General features: G+C 40.7%; 1 protein-coding gene across 1 annotated transcript in view; it reads left to right on the top strand.

Moving 5' to 3' along the window:
- TAFA5 (TAFA chemokine like family member 5) overlaps nucleotides 1-13,695 on the top strand; it is a 615,298-nt gene extending 601,603 nt beyond the window's left edge. The window contains exon 4 of the mRNA XM_085654060.1: nucleotides 11,143-13,695. Within this exon, the coding sequence (XP_085510186.1) occupies nucleotides 11,143-11,151 (9 nt within the window). The 3' untranslated portion in view covers nucleotides 11,152-13,695. The remainder of the gene's footprint in view (nucleotides 1-11,142) is intronic.
- Nucleotides 13,696-14,663: the final 968 nt, after the last annotated feature.

Here is a 14,663-nt window from a genome sequence, read left to right as displayed (position 1 = left end):
AGATTGGGGGATTGTGTGATATGTAAATAGAAGGGGAGCCTCCGGAAGTAGTATTTAGATGCTAGACTTACGCTCATAAGTTTTCTATTTTTTTCATTTTAAAACATATTGAATTTATGTGTGCTATTGCAAACTGCTTTAGAATGTGCATGTTTGTAATATCCATGTTGTGGTTTTTTCAAAGCTCTGCATGCAGTCAGAAGTGTTTGTTTCCTATGAAGTAGGACCCTGTTGGAGGCATCCAACTAAAACTAATATGTAACAGTGGTGAGCAAGCTACTGGGCTGAGGATGGCCCCAGCATGATGTATGGTGTAATAAGCAGACTGGACATCTGCCACTTTAGTGACAGAGTATTCCCTCCACAAAACTCTGATTAAGGTCATTAGAAAACTTACATAACAAAGGAAATGCATGAGTGGTACTATACTTTCAAACACGTCCACCATGTAGTGATCACAAGCTCAAGTAAAATTTCTTATAGTGGAACAAACTGGTGTGTTATGTTTGCATGACAATGCGTCAAGGAGGATAATTTTGCATGCATTACATCTCCATGGTAAGTATAAAATTACTATTATTACCTCTACCTCTACTTACCTGATGTAGTGGATGAGACAATTTTCTCATGCAATATAACGCACATGATCTAGTCGGAGTATCCCTGTATTTACTATTTGGTGCTGGAAATGGAAAAATAGAAGTGCAGATACAATGTACCAGAGTACCTGCCTGTAAGTACTATGTCACTATTGAGAAGTGCCGGTACTCTCCCTCTCAAAATAAAAAAGTGCTGGTACTCCGTACTGGACAATACCAGCCCATTTCAAGGGCTGCCTGTATTAGATAACATTTGAAGGCAGATGAACTTATTCAAAATTAATTTCTGATTTGGTTTTGCGTCTTTCCTGGTGCATTTTTGTATTAAACAGTTCATGCAATGTTTCCTCTGTAATACATTATGAAACAGTGCATTTGGTGATCCGGTGCAGTGCTGGCATCACCTTTTTAGACTACAGTCATAAGGTCGCATAAAAAAGGGACATTATTGATCACCCCACATGTATCCTGAACTCCCCTAATCTGCACTCGACAGTTTACACTTAAGTACACCTGCAATAGCTTAACGTACTAGTGCTAACCTCAGTAAAGAGCACGTGCACCTTTAACCAAATGCACTTCGAACCCACATGGTATGTAGTTTGTGTGACGAGGCGGAGTCTTATCTCATATTAAAACGGGTGGGCGGATTTTACAGCTGTTCTTCGCAGAGATCCGTGATTGCATCAGATAAACTTTCGTGAAAACCAGAGTAGCACAATAGGTTGTGCAGCTTGTGAAAAGCAGAAGGTAGCTATAAGGAAGGATGCAATCCGGAGAAGATTACGTAGCACCAAATGTGCGCAATTTAAGGCGGGTTGTACATTTGTTCCTGACGCCCTCTGAAGTATGCAAGGGCGCTGCGGATAAACACCAAACGCTATTGCAGAGTCCACCATCTAAGTGCCAGAGGTCATTAGAAGCTGCGGAAATTAAAGGTCCCTTTGAAGTGGGGCACGTAACTGAATGTGTGCCGCGTGTTCTGTGCCTCATAACAAGAAAGCAGAAAGGGCAGTGCTTAATTTGTGCCGCTGGTTGCCGGTGGCGGCCACTGGGGAGGACTTTTTTTTTCTGCATCAGACAACAGGAGAACAAGAGACGGAAAACTAGGGGTGGGCGGAATTTGCGAAATTCACTTTCGCAAATTATCACAAAAATGTTAAAAATCTCCGCAAAAACGCGGAAATATCGCGAAGATGCAGAAGTTTTTTTCCCGCCTGTTCGCGGTATTTTCTGCGTGGTCGCGGCTCGCCAACTTACCCATGCAGTTGCTCGCGGGCGCGGCCATCTTGTTTTCACTTCTCTCGCGGTGCATGATCACGAGAAGAAAAAAGTGATCGCGCGACGAATGACGTTACTGCGGGCGCAAACAGTCGCGAGATAGCGCAAATTGCTATCAACAATCCAACATCTCGTGCGACCGGATCGGGAAAACTTGTCGGCGAACGCGGGGATTCAGGTAAGGCGATAGCGCGCACACGAGAATGTATTATTTTACAGCGTGAGCAAGCAAAAAATTTCCGGTAAAATGCGGATTGCGGAAATTTTTACATTTTCGCGCTCTCCGCAGAACGCGAAAATGTCAACTTATCGCAATTTCGAGTGAGCAGAACGGAATTTTAGCCCAGGCCTACGGAAAACACTCAAAACGGAAAGACGGAGGAAGAGAAAGACGGAAAATCCGACACAAAGTGAGAAAGCAGGAAACTACAAGCGTAGACAAACGGGCAGGGTGCTGTCTGGTAGTGGATTAAAGAGGCATGATGTAGATTTAGGGCTATGCAGCCTAGGTATTCGGTGCAATGATATTCATTTGCACTGACTTCGGGCTCCTGAGCGGAGCCCTGGGCACCGGTACTCATTTGTTTACAGGTTAAGCACTGAGAAGGGGTGTTGCATTTTGGGAGATGGAGATGGATTTTAGCAGATGCCAGAGCAGGCGGTGAATGCAGTCTCGTAGGAGACTCGGTGAATTGAATGCACTCCTCAGACTGCTGTAAATGGTCAGACGTCTTGCAGCGCCCTCGTGTTTATTGCATCCTAAACACCTCTATGCACTTGGGAGCTCTGTCCTGCAGTGTTGGAGATGGTGAGAAGAGGCAGCTGATCACAGAGCTCTGGCAGTCCCCGAGATGTGAGATGTGCCGGTTGTGACTATCAAAGTTTGCAGGTAGGTGCCAGGGCCGATTCTATGCAAAGGCTTCACCGGTGGCCACTTATGACCTCTCTGCTGGGCATTACTCTAGACATAGGCATAGGAAACGTAGGGGAAGGGGGATACAGTCTCCAGAATTTGGAGTGGGGGATGTCGGGGCAATATCTCCCCCAGTTTTGGAAGCGACAACTGATGGACAAACAGTGGCAGACAGAACATGTCACACTGAAGTCATGCTGCACATTGCCTAAAGCTTCTTACAGCATTGTCACCCGAGGGGAAAACTCTGAGGGGCCCAGAGACCTTTTTGTCTTGTTAATTATTTGATTTTAGTCATTAAAGTGTTGAGTCTCTCCTAAAATCTGCTTGTCAAGCCAGGTGAGCCAGCAGAGTAAGGGAAAGCAGGAGATGCTATTTTATATTAATGTTATTGCTGGCTCTATGGACTCGAGTAAAATATGATATTGGGCAGACTCTCAACACCGCAGTTACCACAATTGAATAATTAGGAGACCTGAGGGGGTTTGCTCGTAGGTCACAGCTCCTCACGGATACACTTGCGAAGTGTAGCAGGGTTTCGCATATGCATGTTCTGTCACTGTGTTTGATCTTCAGTGCCTGTGGAAACATTCAAAACAGAAAATCACACCTTTACATCACATGGAAATATGTGTGGACAGTGCCAGTTTCATTTAATGTGTGATACATGTATTTACTGAACTCCATGTAGCACCAGTTGAATAACAGTAATTGAATACCTGAACACAAGCACTGCCCCTTGACGTTAACAGAAGAGGGAGGGATGTGACTGTACAGTCTCTGTTCATTATGTAATGCTGGATACAAATCACCAACATCCTAGCACTCCCCTTTGATGAGCCTGTGTGATCTGTGGCCCATTGCTTTTCTTCATTATATAATTCATTTTCCTTAACCATCCAGTGTGAGAGCACAGTGAAGTTATCCAGGACAGTATCTGCACTCTAAACAAAAACTGTTATAATATAATATTACTTTAGATGTAATAACAATATAGGCTGTATAAAGAGAGAACTTAAAAAACTGACCCATTGTGGGTAATTCATGGCAACTCCATTATAGCATGGGGGAGTTCTTGAATGTTTCATGTTTAAAAAAATACATTTCAATCAATGTCATTCAACTCAGTGATATAATCATATATATCTAATCGAGACGCTGAGAAATGCTGGAAATTCATTTTTTATTTTGCTTCAATCTTCATATTTTTCATGTTATTTATTGCCTGATTCACCCCTCTTGGTGGTTCAGCTCATGCTTTAGTTCTTCGATCCAAGCCAGACCCCAATGATCATTAGTCCCCAAGGCATCTATGTCCCCCCATCCAGAAGTATAATATTTCCTATGTACTTGACTCAGAAACGCACTAAAAAGAAATGTAAGTTATGAGTGTGTCAAAAATGTGTGTAGGTGCTTATGATGTCAAAGTTCATTAAAACATCCTAATTGGTGCCAATGTTGTCTACCTCGAGAAACAAGTATTTACAAATGCACTATGTTTTGCCCTGCCTGATCGTCTCTTCAAAAGCGAGGTCCTGGCAGAGACAAATCAGGTGTATATTTTGGTGAGAAGATGAATCTGCTATATGTAGCATACAGATTGCGTATGTGCTGGTTTCCCTCTACTCTGAGCCTGCTTGAACTTTGATTTATTCAAAAGAATATACATTCATGCCTTGGCACCATCATGTCATGGCAATCCACAATATGCTAGGAATTACCATCACCAAGCCAGAGCCAGCATTATGCAAGGGTGGACACTATCATGCCATGCATGCAAACAATTTCCAATAACTACCAGCATTATAGCACGAGTTGCCCCATGGACGCCTTCAATATGGAAAGAATGACCACCACTGTGCAGTAGTTGCCAGCAAAATGGCAATAATTACTACTATAATGCTAGAACCATCAATATGCCACACACGCTCAGAATATGCCATGCAAATATGACAGGGTGAACATTATGCCAGGGTTAGGCACACTTGTGCAGTGGATGCTGTTAGGGTTTCATGTTGAGAGCAAGCCGGAAAGGAGTCATAGAGACACTCATGAATAATGAGACCTGGTCAGATTTGTGGTACTCAATCACAACAGCATCACACTACCCTCGCTTCTTCAGAGGGTCATGGGATTCAGACAGGAAAGAGTCTGGAGCTTGTGGGAAATTGGTCAATGGACTTTAAGAAGCAATAGGCCTCTAAAAACTTTTGGGATTGGAACTTCCTGGGTCAGGGGTTCACATCAGGTAAACAGGAGTATAGTCCGTACTTAGCCACATGTCACAGTTGTACTGGCTTTTTGCTTTTGCTCAGTTCATATATGCAACCTTGTCTCCTGTCTCTTCTGTTGTTTTCCTACTGCCCAGTTTTCATTCGGGTTAGTCCTCACCTTTTTCCTTCAGAGCCTTTACCTTGTTTTATTTATATATGGATTGTTCTTCAACTTGTTTGTTGGTGTTTTGAAGTCTTTTACTACTTCCCATCCTGAAGATCAGTGCTATTATCCTAGCTGATGTCTGATTTCATTGCCATCAGTATTACCCTGGATCAGGGTAAGTTACTCAATCTGACAGTACAAAGTTCATTTCTGCACCAGTTCTTATTTTGTCATTCTTATGTATATGAAATTGGTTTAGTGATTGAGGGGGGGGGGGGGAAACCTTTCTCAAGCAGCAAACACAATTCTTATTAGGGTAAAAAACAAAATAAGCAATTTAACCTGTGCTTAACCTTCTGTTAGCTTAGCACAAAGCAGTTAAACTAAACTTAGAAGCAATGTGTAAAGTATTTATGCAGCACTTCAAACAGTAATAAAGTAAAAACACACAACACAAGAACATTTTCTCACCAATTGTGTAAAATAGAGTAAAACAAAAAGAACAAACATTTAATCAGTAGAACTGGAGAAATGCAATTTTAAAGATTTAAGGTAAGTATAGCACCAAAAGCACAGAACGCCACTCACAGTCATCTTTTCATGACAGACCTGGTGAAAGTCACAAGTTCGGCCGACCACTAAGGAGCCCTGGCCGTATACAAGGACCAGGTTACTCCAGCTGAAAGAGTTACCATCTAAAGTCCAGCATGTAAATTTTAATTTGCAGTGGACAGAGTCACGAGGGGCAGGGAAAGCATTGTGGATGGTCATCACTTTTTCACAAAGAGTAGGCAAGGTGTTGAGGATGGTCAATGCTATAGAGAGAAGATCCTGTTGGGTGTTGCTGGGGATTCGTGTTGGTGGTCAACGCGAGCTGTCAATGCTGTAGCTTGAAGTGCAGCTTTCGTGTTGCCAAATGTCATTAGCGGTCATTGTAACATGAAGAGTCAGGTTCACAAATCTCACATTTGCTCCGGGCTGCCCCTCTTCTCCCTCACATGGCTTCATGCTGCTCCCCAAACAAGATTTCGGGTGGAGAAAGGGACAGATAGCAGAATATCGGGTGGCAGATATGCAGGTGCTGATGCTGGAGTATGGGGGAGAGAGCCAGTGAGAGTACCCGAGGACAGCGGTCAAATGGGAAACCTGGGGCAGGCAGCATGCCACAAAAAGTCAGGTAACCTAAATCAGGGATCCTGTTGATGTGTTCAGAAGCAGAAGATACTTGTCTGGCCTTGGGAATTAAGGACGTGAGAGACACTCAGAGCAGAGAGGGGCACTGCGGCCATTGAGTCATAGGTGCTGGAAGCAGAGGTGCGGGGGTGCTGCAGCTCCCATAAATATAACCATGCTGGAGTCCAGAAGGTGAATATGTAACACAAATGCCTTCAAATGTTGTGTTTATCTTGTCACATTTGCTGTGCGTTCAACTACAAAGGTCAAATGTCAGGCTTTGCCTTCTGACAAATTGCTGCTTTTCCAGAATCTGTTGTTTACTTTTATTTTCTGACTACAAAGTGAGATTAAAAGTGATCAGGGGGACAATATTGCTGAGGTACAGGAAGTGAACAGAAATATTGTTGGATGTGTTATTTTTTTCAAACACACAACATTTAAATACCTGTAAATTACTTAAAAACATATTTCGACATATATACAGCAATTAGGACAGTACAAATAAAGCATATTTTTTTTTGTAATCCTGAAGTGTGTAGAAACAAAGATTTTATTAGGATCAAAACAAATCAAGATATGCAAATGATAAATATTTGCTGAAACTTGATTTTGATGCATTACTGTTGGTGCTTTATATAGTTGTAACAGTAAAACTGCATATCTATGCAAATTTAGCCGCCATTTCTATGGAACATTTTCTGTCTGTAAATGATAGTGCACTACTTCACCAGTGCTCCAGATTGGACATCCTACACCCTTACCACTCTCCTGCTGAATAGGGGTGACTCATTTGCAACACTTGTTCTTTGTGTGATGCTTGGATTTTTCACCATCCCGAAGGCTTTAGTGATATACCATTAATGGCAGCAGCGGCCCGTGCAGATAAGAGTGGTGGGTGGTGAGGCTGGCAGGGGGGTATTTAGCAGACTACCACGAGGGAAAATTAATTATTTATTTAATTTCCCCTCGTGGTTGTCTGTCGAATCCCACCCTGCCCAACCCGGCTCCTTCGCTCTTAGCACAGGCCACTCACTGCTGGGCAGCACCCCCATTCTGAAAACGGTTCCAGCACCACTGTATTAGGTGTACTTGGCCCCTCGGAGAGGAGGGTGGCATTGGGCAGGCATGCAGGCTCTCAGAGAGCGGGGCATTGTTGTATTCCCATTAGACGCATTTCGCAGAGCCTGCAGCTTCCCGTCCCAGGTGCCTGAAGGTGAAACTTATTTTCCTTATTCAGTTGTAATATTTTTTCAATACAATACAACGAAAGTTCGTAGTTCCCTTTTACTTTTTTACGTTTTTAGAAAATGCACCCTAACAAATCACGATCACATACATGCCTTTTTAAAGTATTTTTTTTATAGGTTAATGTCAGATTTATGTGTGTTCAAACTTCAGGTGTGTATGATGCTGTCTATTTATTTTCGATTTTTTGGAACATTTCTTTCTCTGCCCCGCCGTGCTTGAATTAATCATACATTAGTACAAAGATCGTTTCTTTTCGGTTTACTGACAATATATTCCGTTTTGCTTTTTGCTCAAATTCACTTTGATATACTTGCGAACCGTGTAGCAACACCAGATGGCAGTATTGCACAAATTTGAGTTTTAGAACCACATACCTGTTAGACGCTGGAGAGGAGAAATATGCCTCGATCGTCTCATTGGAAATACATTTTTTCATCATAAAGGTCTCGTGCTTTTCTATCGAACCTCCAGGTGGCAAAAATGCAAGTTGGATCACTTTGGTTGCTAAGCAGTGATATGTTGCTATCTAAGTTCTGCCGAACGGAAAAGATAGCACTATAAGGGGGTGTTAGTTGCGTGGGTGGTACTGCTGGAACGAGAGCTGATGGAGGAATATGTTGTGTATTGGGGGCCGGAATTACTTACATTTCATACACTAAATCCAATAAAGGTAACTAGTTGTGCTGCGGTTTTGTGAAAGAGAGGCATCAGAAATGTGCCATATTTACAAAGATATTGCACGTTTCTGCTGTCTCCTTGGGCTGGTGCACTGCGTGCTGTGTAGAGCCAATGCACGCACCCTTGCACCATAGTGCAAGGATGCCTGCATTACAGGCAGGATTGTTTTTCTGCAGGAAGGCACACCTTCCTGCACAAAATAATTGTTAAAATAATTTTCCTTGGGGGAGAATAAGGCTATTTCTCCTTGTTACCCCTGGGTATACGGCGTGTAACATTTTGATGCATTCCCCGCTTTACAACTCTTGGTAAGTTTGGGAATGTGCCAAAATCCATGAGTGGATGCACATTCTACCTATGGAATGTCTCCCTGTTGCAAGGTAACAGAAAGGCAGTGAAATGCTCTGCTTTGCCGAATCTTACTAAACCATGCAGACCCTGCAAAATGGCTTTGCATGGCTTACTAAATGCCACAAAAGGACTAGTGTTACCTCGCATCACCTCGCATGACACAAGGACAATGCAAGCCCTTAGTAAATATGACCCACAGTGTTTCGAAATGTGCTATGCGCCTGTTCGTATTAAAAGTATACAAAACAGCGATAAATGGAATGCTAGAATTTATCTCCACCACTGGTTATTTTCCCGGGCTGAGTCCCAGTTCATTGTTATTTTGCACACCATGCCACTTCAGTTTGGACCCTGCCATATGCAAATCGTTTTTGACTGTGTTCTAATGTGACCAGTCCAGACCGCTCAGCCATGCCAGGTCCCCCTGAACTGGTACACGAGCAACCTAGGACTGGTTTAGCCCTGTTAGGGCTCATCGACCAGGTATAGCTTGGTTTCAGTGTGCATGGGACCCTAGTCTGGACTTACCAGTCCCATTTAGAGCGGAATGGTAAAGTATACAAAAAAGTGATGGATGGAATGCTTGAATTATTCTCAGCTTCTGGTAATTACTCTGGCCACATCACAGTTCATTATTATTTTGCACACCATGCCACATGAGTTTGAACCCAGCCATATGCAAATTAGTCTTGACCCTGTTCATATTAATTATGGAGAATCGCACTCTACAAAACGCATATTATGTATTCATGTATGTGGTTTACTTGTGTTGTTAATATTAATGACAATTCCAGTTTACCAGTTATACATTTTGTCTAATATGACTTCCACGAGGAAGAGATTAGATCATACACAAGAATGATAGCTTTCTGGTTTTACTGTGTTTTACACACAAGCATTAAGGCAAAGATTTATCCATCTATGACTATCTTTAAAAATAGAAAAACACAGAAAGTAGGTCTTCCTTTGGGTGTCTCTCCATGTTGTCATTCCTCTCTATCAGACTAACATCTGTCCCAAAGGAAAGCAGGGGGACTAAAAATAGGCACTGATTACCCTAAATAGCTGCAGACCTGCAAGCATGTTTTCCTGACAATGCTGGTTTCAGGTGAGTGGATTGTTATATTAAAAATGGCAATATGGAGTACCGAAAACCTGACAGGCATCCACATATGTGTTTAATTTAGGGTGTTGATGCTTTTTAGGTTAACAATCCCTCATTATGCAGCAAATAATTAAGAGTTGTGAAATGAGATACAATAAAATGCCTAATAATTCAAAAATGTATGCAAAACAAATCTTAATAACATCTTTACAAGAACGGAAACTAGTATCACATCCTTTCAGCTAAGCGCAGAAGAAATGTAATTTTCGCTGGCATAATATGATTTCTGGGACTATTCTCTGTAGTAGGGTGTTTCTGTACCAGTGGCTAGCCATGTGTGTTACTGGACTTACTTCAGCTCTGAGATGGAACAATTTACTTATCTTTGGGTCTCTTTTTTTAGCAGCAGTAACTTTAGAAGTACATCTTGTAAATAGCAATAGGCTTACTCTGTTGTGGGTGGGGGCACATCCTAACCTGAACCTTTAACTAGCCTTCCATAAGACCCATCTTATTCCTCCCTGCCCCCCTTTAGCTATAAGTATTCCAAATTTTTCAGCCCCTCCCCTTTCTCCGTCCCACATTTACTACTAAAATGTATACTTACGTGTACGGAGACTGTACTCTAGGCAGATATCTGTACAGACAAAAATATAGGAGATCTGGAGAGGTTGTCTGTAAACATGTTTGTGGGCAGCAGTTTGTAGTACATTAGTAGGAGTATTGTAGTACTACTAAACTTGCTACAAAATGCAGTTTGTGAACAGACCCCATTGTGTTCATATTACATGGATAACGTTTTCCGATCAAAGTATTGTTGTGTTATAAATGTTTACTAATAGTGCTAAAACTTAACAGGCATTTAACTGTGGGTGTAAATGAATTGCTAACAATGTGGATGTATAGGCCCACATTCTAAGGGCCAGGGTAAAACTGGTTGGAAAAATCAGCCTGGGGGTAAAACAGTTAACACAATGTGTGGCTTTTTCCGAGTGAGAGTGTACCTCCGATGCAGAGTGCTGCATGCCAGAATGAGGGATAATGTGTGGTTTCACTTTTACCAAAAGGAAAATTAGCAGTTTTCTTAATTTCACTGCGAAACTGAGGACAGAGAGATAATTTAACATGTGTCGGAATTTGTGATGTGAGAATCTGCAGTATCAGTGAAAATTATTGTTCAGTTTGCAATGCCAGATCAGGTGCAAACCCCATGTGTGTCCAGTTTCAGAGAGCTTGCAATATGACCTGCTATTTCATTTTTTCATCCAATACAAAATAATAATGGACACATAAATATTGCTGTAAATGTTGAATACAGGTGGAAATGTTGAAAAATGAATATTATAGAAGCTGGAGTGTATATATAATAAAGTAGAGACTTGATTTTTTTGTTTTTTTGTTTTGATCCACAGGTCTCCTGACGAAGGTCGCAGCAAGAGAATTCCCCTGGGAGCGATTGAGCTCTGTGAGAGCATCTCACCTTAGTCAATTTTCACTGCTGTTGATCATCCTCTGTTGTATGCCATCAACTCAACAAGTCTCTCTCCTTGATTTATCATCAAACAACCTCACTCGTCCTCAACATCATGAGAAAAAGTCTGTTGTACCTTACCAAGGAGATGTGTACCACGGATTCTAAAATGCAAGAGACATGCTTGGGCATTAGCAATACAGTTCACAGTTAACGCTCCATATTCCTTATGCACCGCTATTGGACTCGATGTTCCCTACTCATCCCGATTGGACGATTCTACCACACTGGAGAGCATCCTTCCCAATCAGCCTTAGATTGAAGACTCTTGTCGACTTGGAGGACACAGTATGGTGCAAAAGAGAATCTCTTCTTGTGCCCCGGACTATCTGAATTGCTTTTATTTTCTTATACATTCAGTATATACGATAGACCAAAGAGCAAAATTTATGTTAACAATGGACATAATGCTATTATTAACAAAGCTACTGGGGGGCACAGTAAGGGTGTCCTACGAGGACATGACGTCAGCTGTTACAGAACTGAAACTTTGCTGTCTGGGGGACTATCTCTGGATCACTAAAGAAGGGAACCACACGGAAGACTGCTCTGGCAAACTCCATTTGGACATAGACTGCTATGGAGTATGGAGTCAAAATACCAGCCTATGTTCTGGGAAGCAAATAAACTGTAAAAAATACACGGACTGTCTAAATGACACCATTATTCCTCTGTACTTAGACTGACTTTCTCGTACTAAAATGAAAAAATATCATTTTCAGTTTAACCAGTAAAACATGCCTCTTCTACAGTTCCATTTTTTGATAGTTGAAGTTGGATAATACCGTATTTGCAAAGAGCATGTTTGGTCATCTGTGGCCGATGTCTCATCCGATGCACCATTTAGCACCAGAAGTGAGTTAAGGAAAAAGTAACACTTGTTTGAAAGAGATCATTAAATGTATTTTGAAAAGCCTAAAGTTATATATTTAACAGTTTTTATATGTTGTATATTTGTAGAAAATCCTATTTAACAATTAACGTGGCCACTCTGCTGACACCACTTGACAAAGGCTCAGTTAAGTGGTGTCGTCTGGCTTCAGTTGTCTCTGAAGTGACTGGTGTAGTTTGCTTTCCTCCATTTGGGACATTCTGGGTCTAAAGCATGACCAGAGAGAACTATGTAGAAAAAGCAAAGAACAATGGTGTTTATATCACATAAATGCATTCAATCATTGCATTGTTCAAAGGCAGTTTTTTAAAAATAATTTTCATTTTGTCTGTACGTACTGGTAAAAAATAGAGCATCAATTATTTTAATCTGCGTTTCCTTACTTGCTTCTTTTTTTGTCCCTCCTCCTACAAAGAGTGCAAAGAGGTAAAACAGAATATCGCTGGTCCTAGAATAAGCAATCAGAAAATTATTTTAATTTTTTAGAACTTTGGGAATTGAGAAAGAAAGTTGGACAGTTGTGCAAAGTGTGAAAAGAGAATATACAAGAGAAGTCCTGGGTACCAGTGCTTTGGACGAGACATTCGAGGTACATAATGCTGTGGCAAACGTTCATAGACATATTCCGCAAACAGATCATATGGTCCACTCCCGGCCAATGTGTATTTTAATAATTTGTCTTTGTTTCAATTTAACTGGCTACATAACAATCAACACAAACAAAATTTGGAACCAGATTCACTTAAGACCAACCGATAGAGCAGAGGGATCATTAGAGCAAGTACCCTCCCAGAATTTCAGGATGACCACTGAATATCAATGATCATCATTTAGAGTGATTTTATGTAAATATATCCTTTGTGAATATTCTGAAATGCTGGCACGGGTCTGGTCCTTCTGGATCAATGTCAGAGATCCCGATAAAACATGGTTAATAACGGAACAAACTGACGGCAGATAGAAGTGAGTAATATGCGGCCCATAAAGGAGTTTTAAAATAAATCATTTTAATGAAATTTTAATTTCATGCAAAACAAATAGGACAAAATCACCAGTAATCAATGTAAAGCAATTTGATCAACATTATTGTAAGATGATTTGATTTTGATTAGCATATATTTAGCAGGTATAAACCCGCCTCTTGAAAAGGGTTTAATCTGGCTGCATTTTCAAATATGGATATCTGAATAACAATGTCATGCAATAAATGTTGGTGAATGCATTTGGTCACTGAAACACTTGACCACACTAACATTTCTTTGAAGTTTGTTTTGTTTTATGTCGTGGCACATTTTAGCCATCTCTAGCTAACACAGAAAGGGTATGAATATGTCACAATATTTTTGTTATTTTACAGTATACGCTTTTTGTGTTGCTACAGCTAAATTATGGAAATAAAGACAAATTCTTTTGTAATTGATCCATTTCTTCCCAGGACCACTGCAAATCTCATTGGCTTTATAAACGCAATCAATCATCAGTTCGCAAATGAAAGTAAAACTGGACAAGAAAGGTGATCACTGATGTAATATTTCTTACACTTTTTTTATTCCCCATGTAAGCATGCAAATAAATATGCTATAATTAATTGCTAGGGAATATTCTCTATGTGACCAAGCCCTGGAATACGTTACATGCATGAAGACTTCCTCCACCCTACCTGCAAATGAGGCACGACTGTCTCTTACTTTTCAATCAATATCTTAGCCCACATACTCGATGACTCTCTCTTTGGTTATTTTGTGCATCCTTGCACTATACATTATCCACAAATTAGCCAGACAACTCAGAAAGTAATCTTTCGCCCTTATACCACACCACTACTGTATCTATTTAGAAAACAATTTTGAGTACAGGAAAAAGAATGGGAAGTAGTACTCCAGTAGAACTACTTCCCATAATCGCAAAGGATTTGCACAAAACCTAGACCAGAGGTCTCAGTCTCTTCCTCTCATAGCTCTCATGTGCAGACATTTCACCACACAGAGGTTCTATTTAGCTGTAAATGTGAAGGCCGAAGATGACTTTTGGGAAAATGGAGAATACTACACAATTGGAAGGGTTTAGGGAAATTTAAGAACGTGTTTTAGTGAAGGACATGCAAATACAAAAACACACCCACAAATGAATAACACATTTGCCGTTAGAAATCTACTTCCGTAGCACTACTTAGTAAACAGTTTCCAATCTACTCCAGCCAAGAGTTGAAGTAAGTCAAACACTACACATGGCCAATCACTTCAACACACTCTCTTAGTAATCAATGGTGGCAGGGACCACTAAGACTAAGACCACAAAGGGAAATATATGAAATAATGTATTTAAAATGTAAGTGTCAACTAATATGTTTTAATACATATCCATTGCAAAACATTTTTTGGGATTTTTTTTTCTTCCTTTTTAAATATACATTTTTATAACATATTATAAAGCTTTAATTTCATTTCTTGTAATTGCTAACATTGTTTTAATAATTATTTTAATATAGAATTAATATTTTACACTTCATA

Source organism: Triturus cristatus, chromosome 4_1 (genome assembly GCF_964204655.1).
Source record: "Triturus cristatus chromosome 4_1, aTriCri1.1, whole genome shotgun sequence".
Taxonomy (NCBI): Eukaryota; Metazoa; Chordata; class Amphibia; order Caudata; family Salamandridae; genus Triturus; species Triturus cristatus.
Note: the sequence above shows the minus strand (reverse complement) of the source record. Positions and strands in the feature narration are given on the sequence as shown.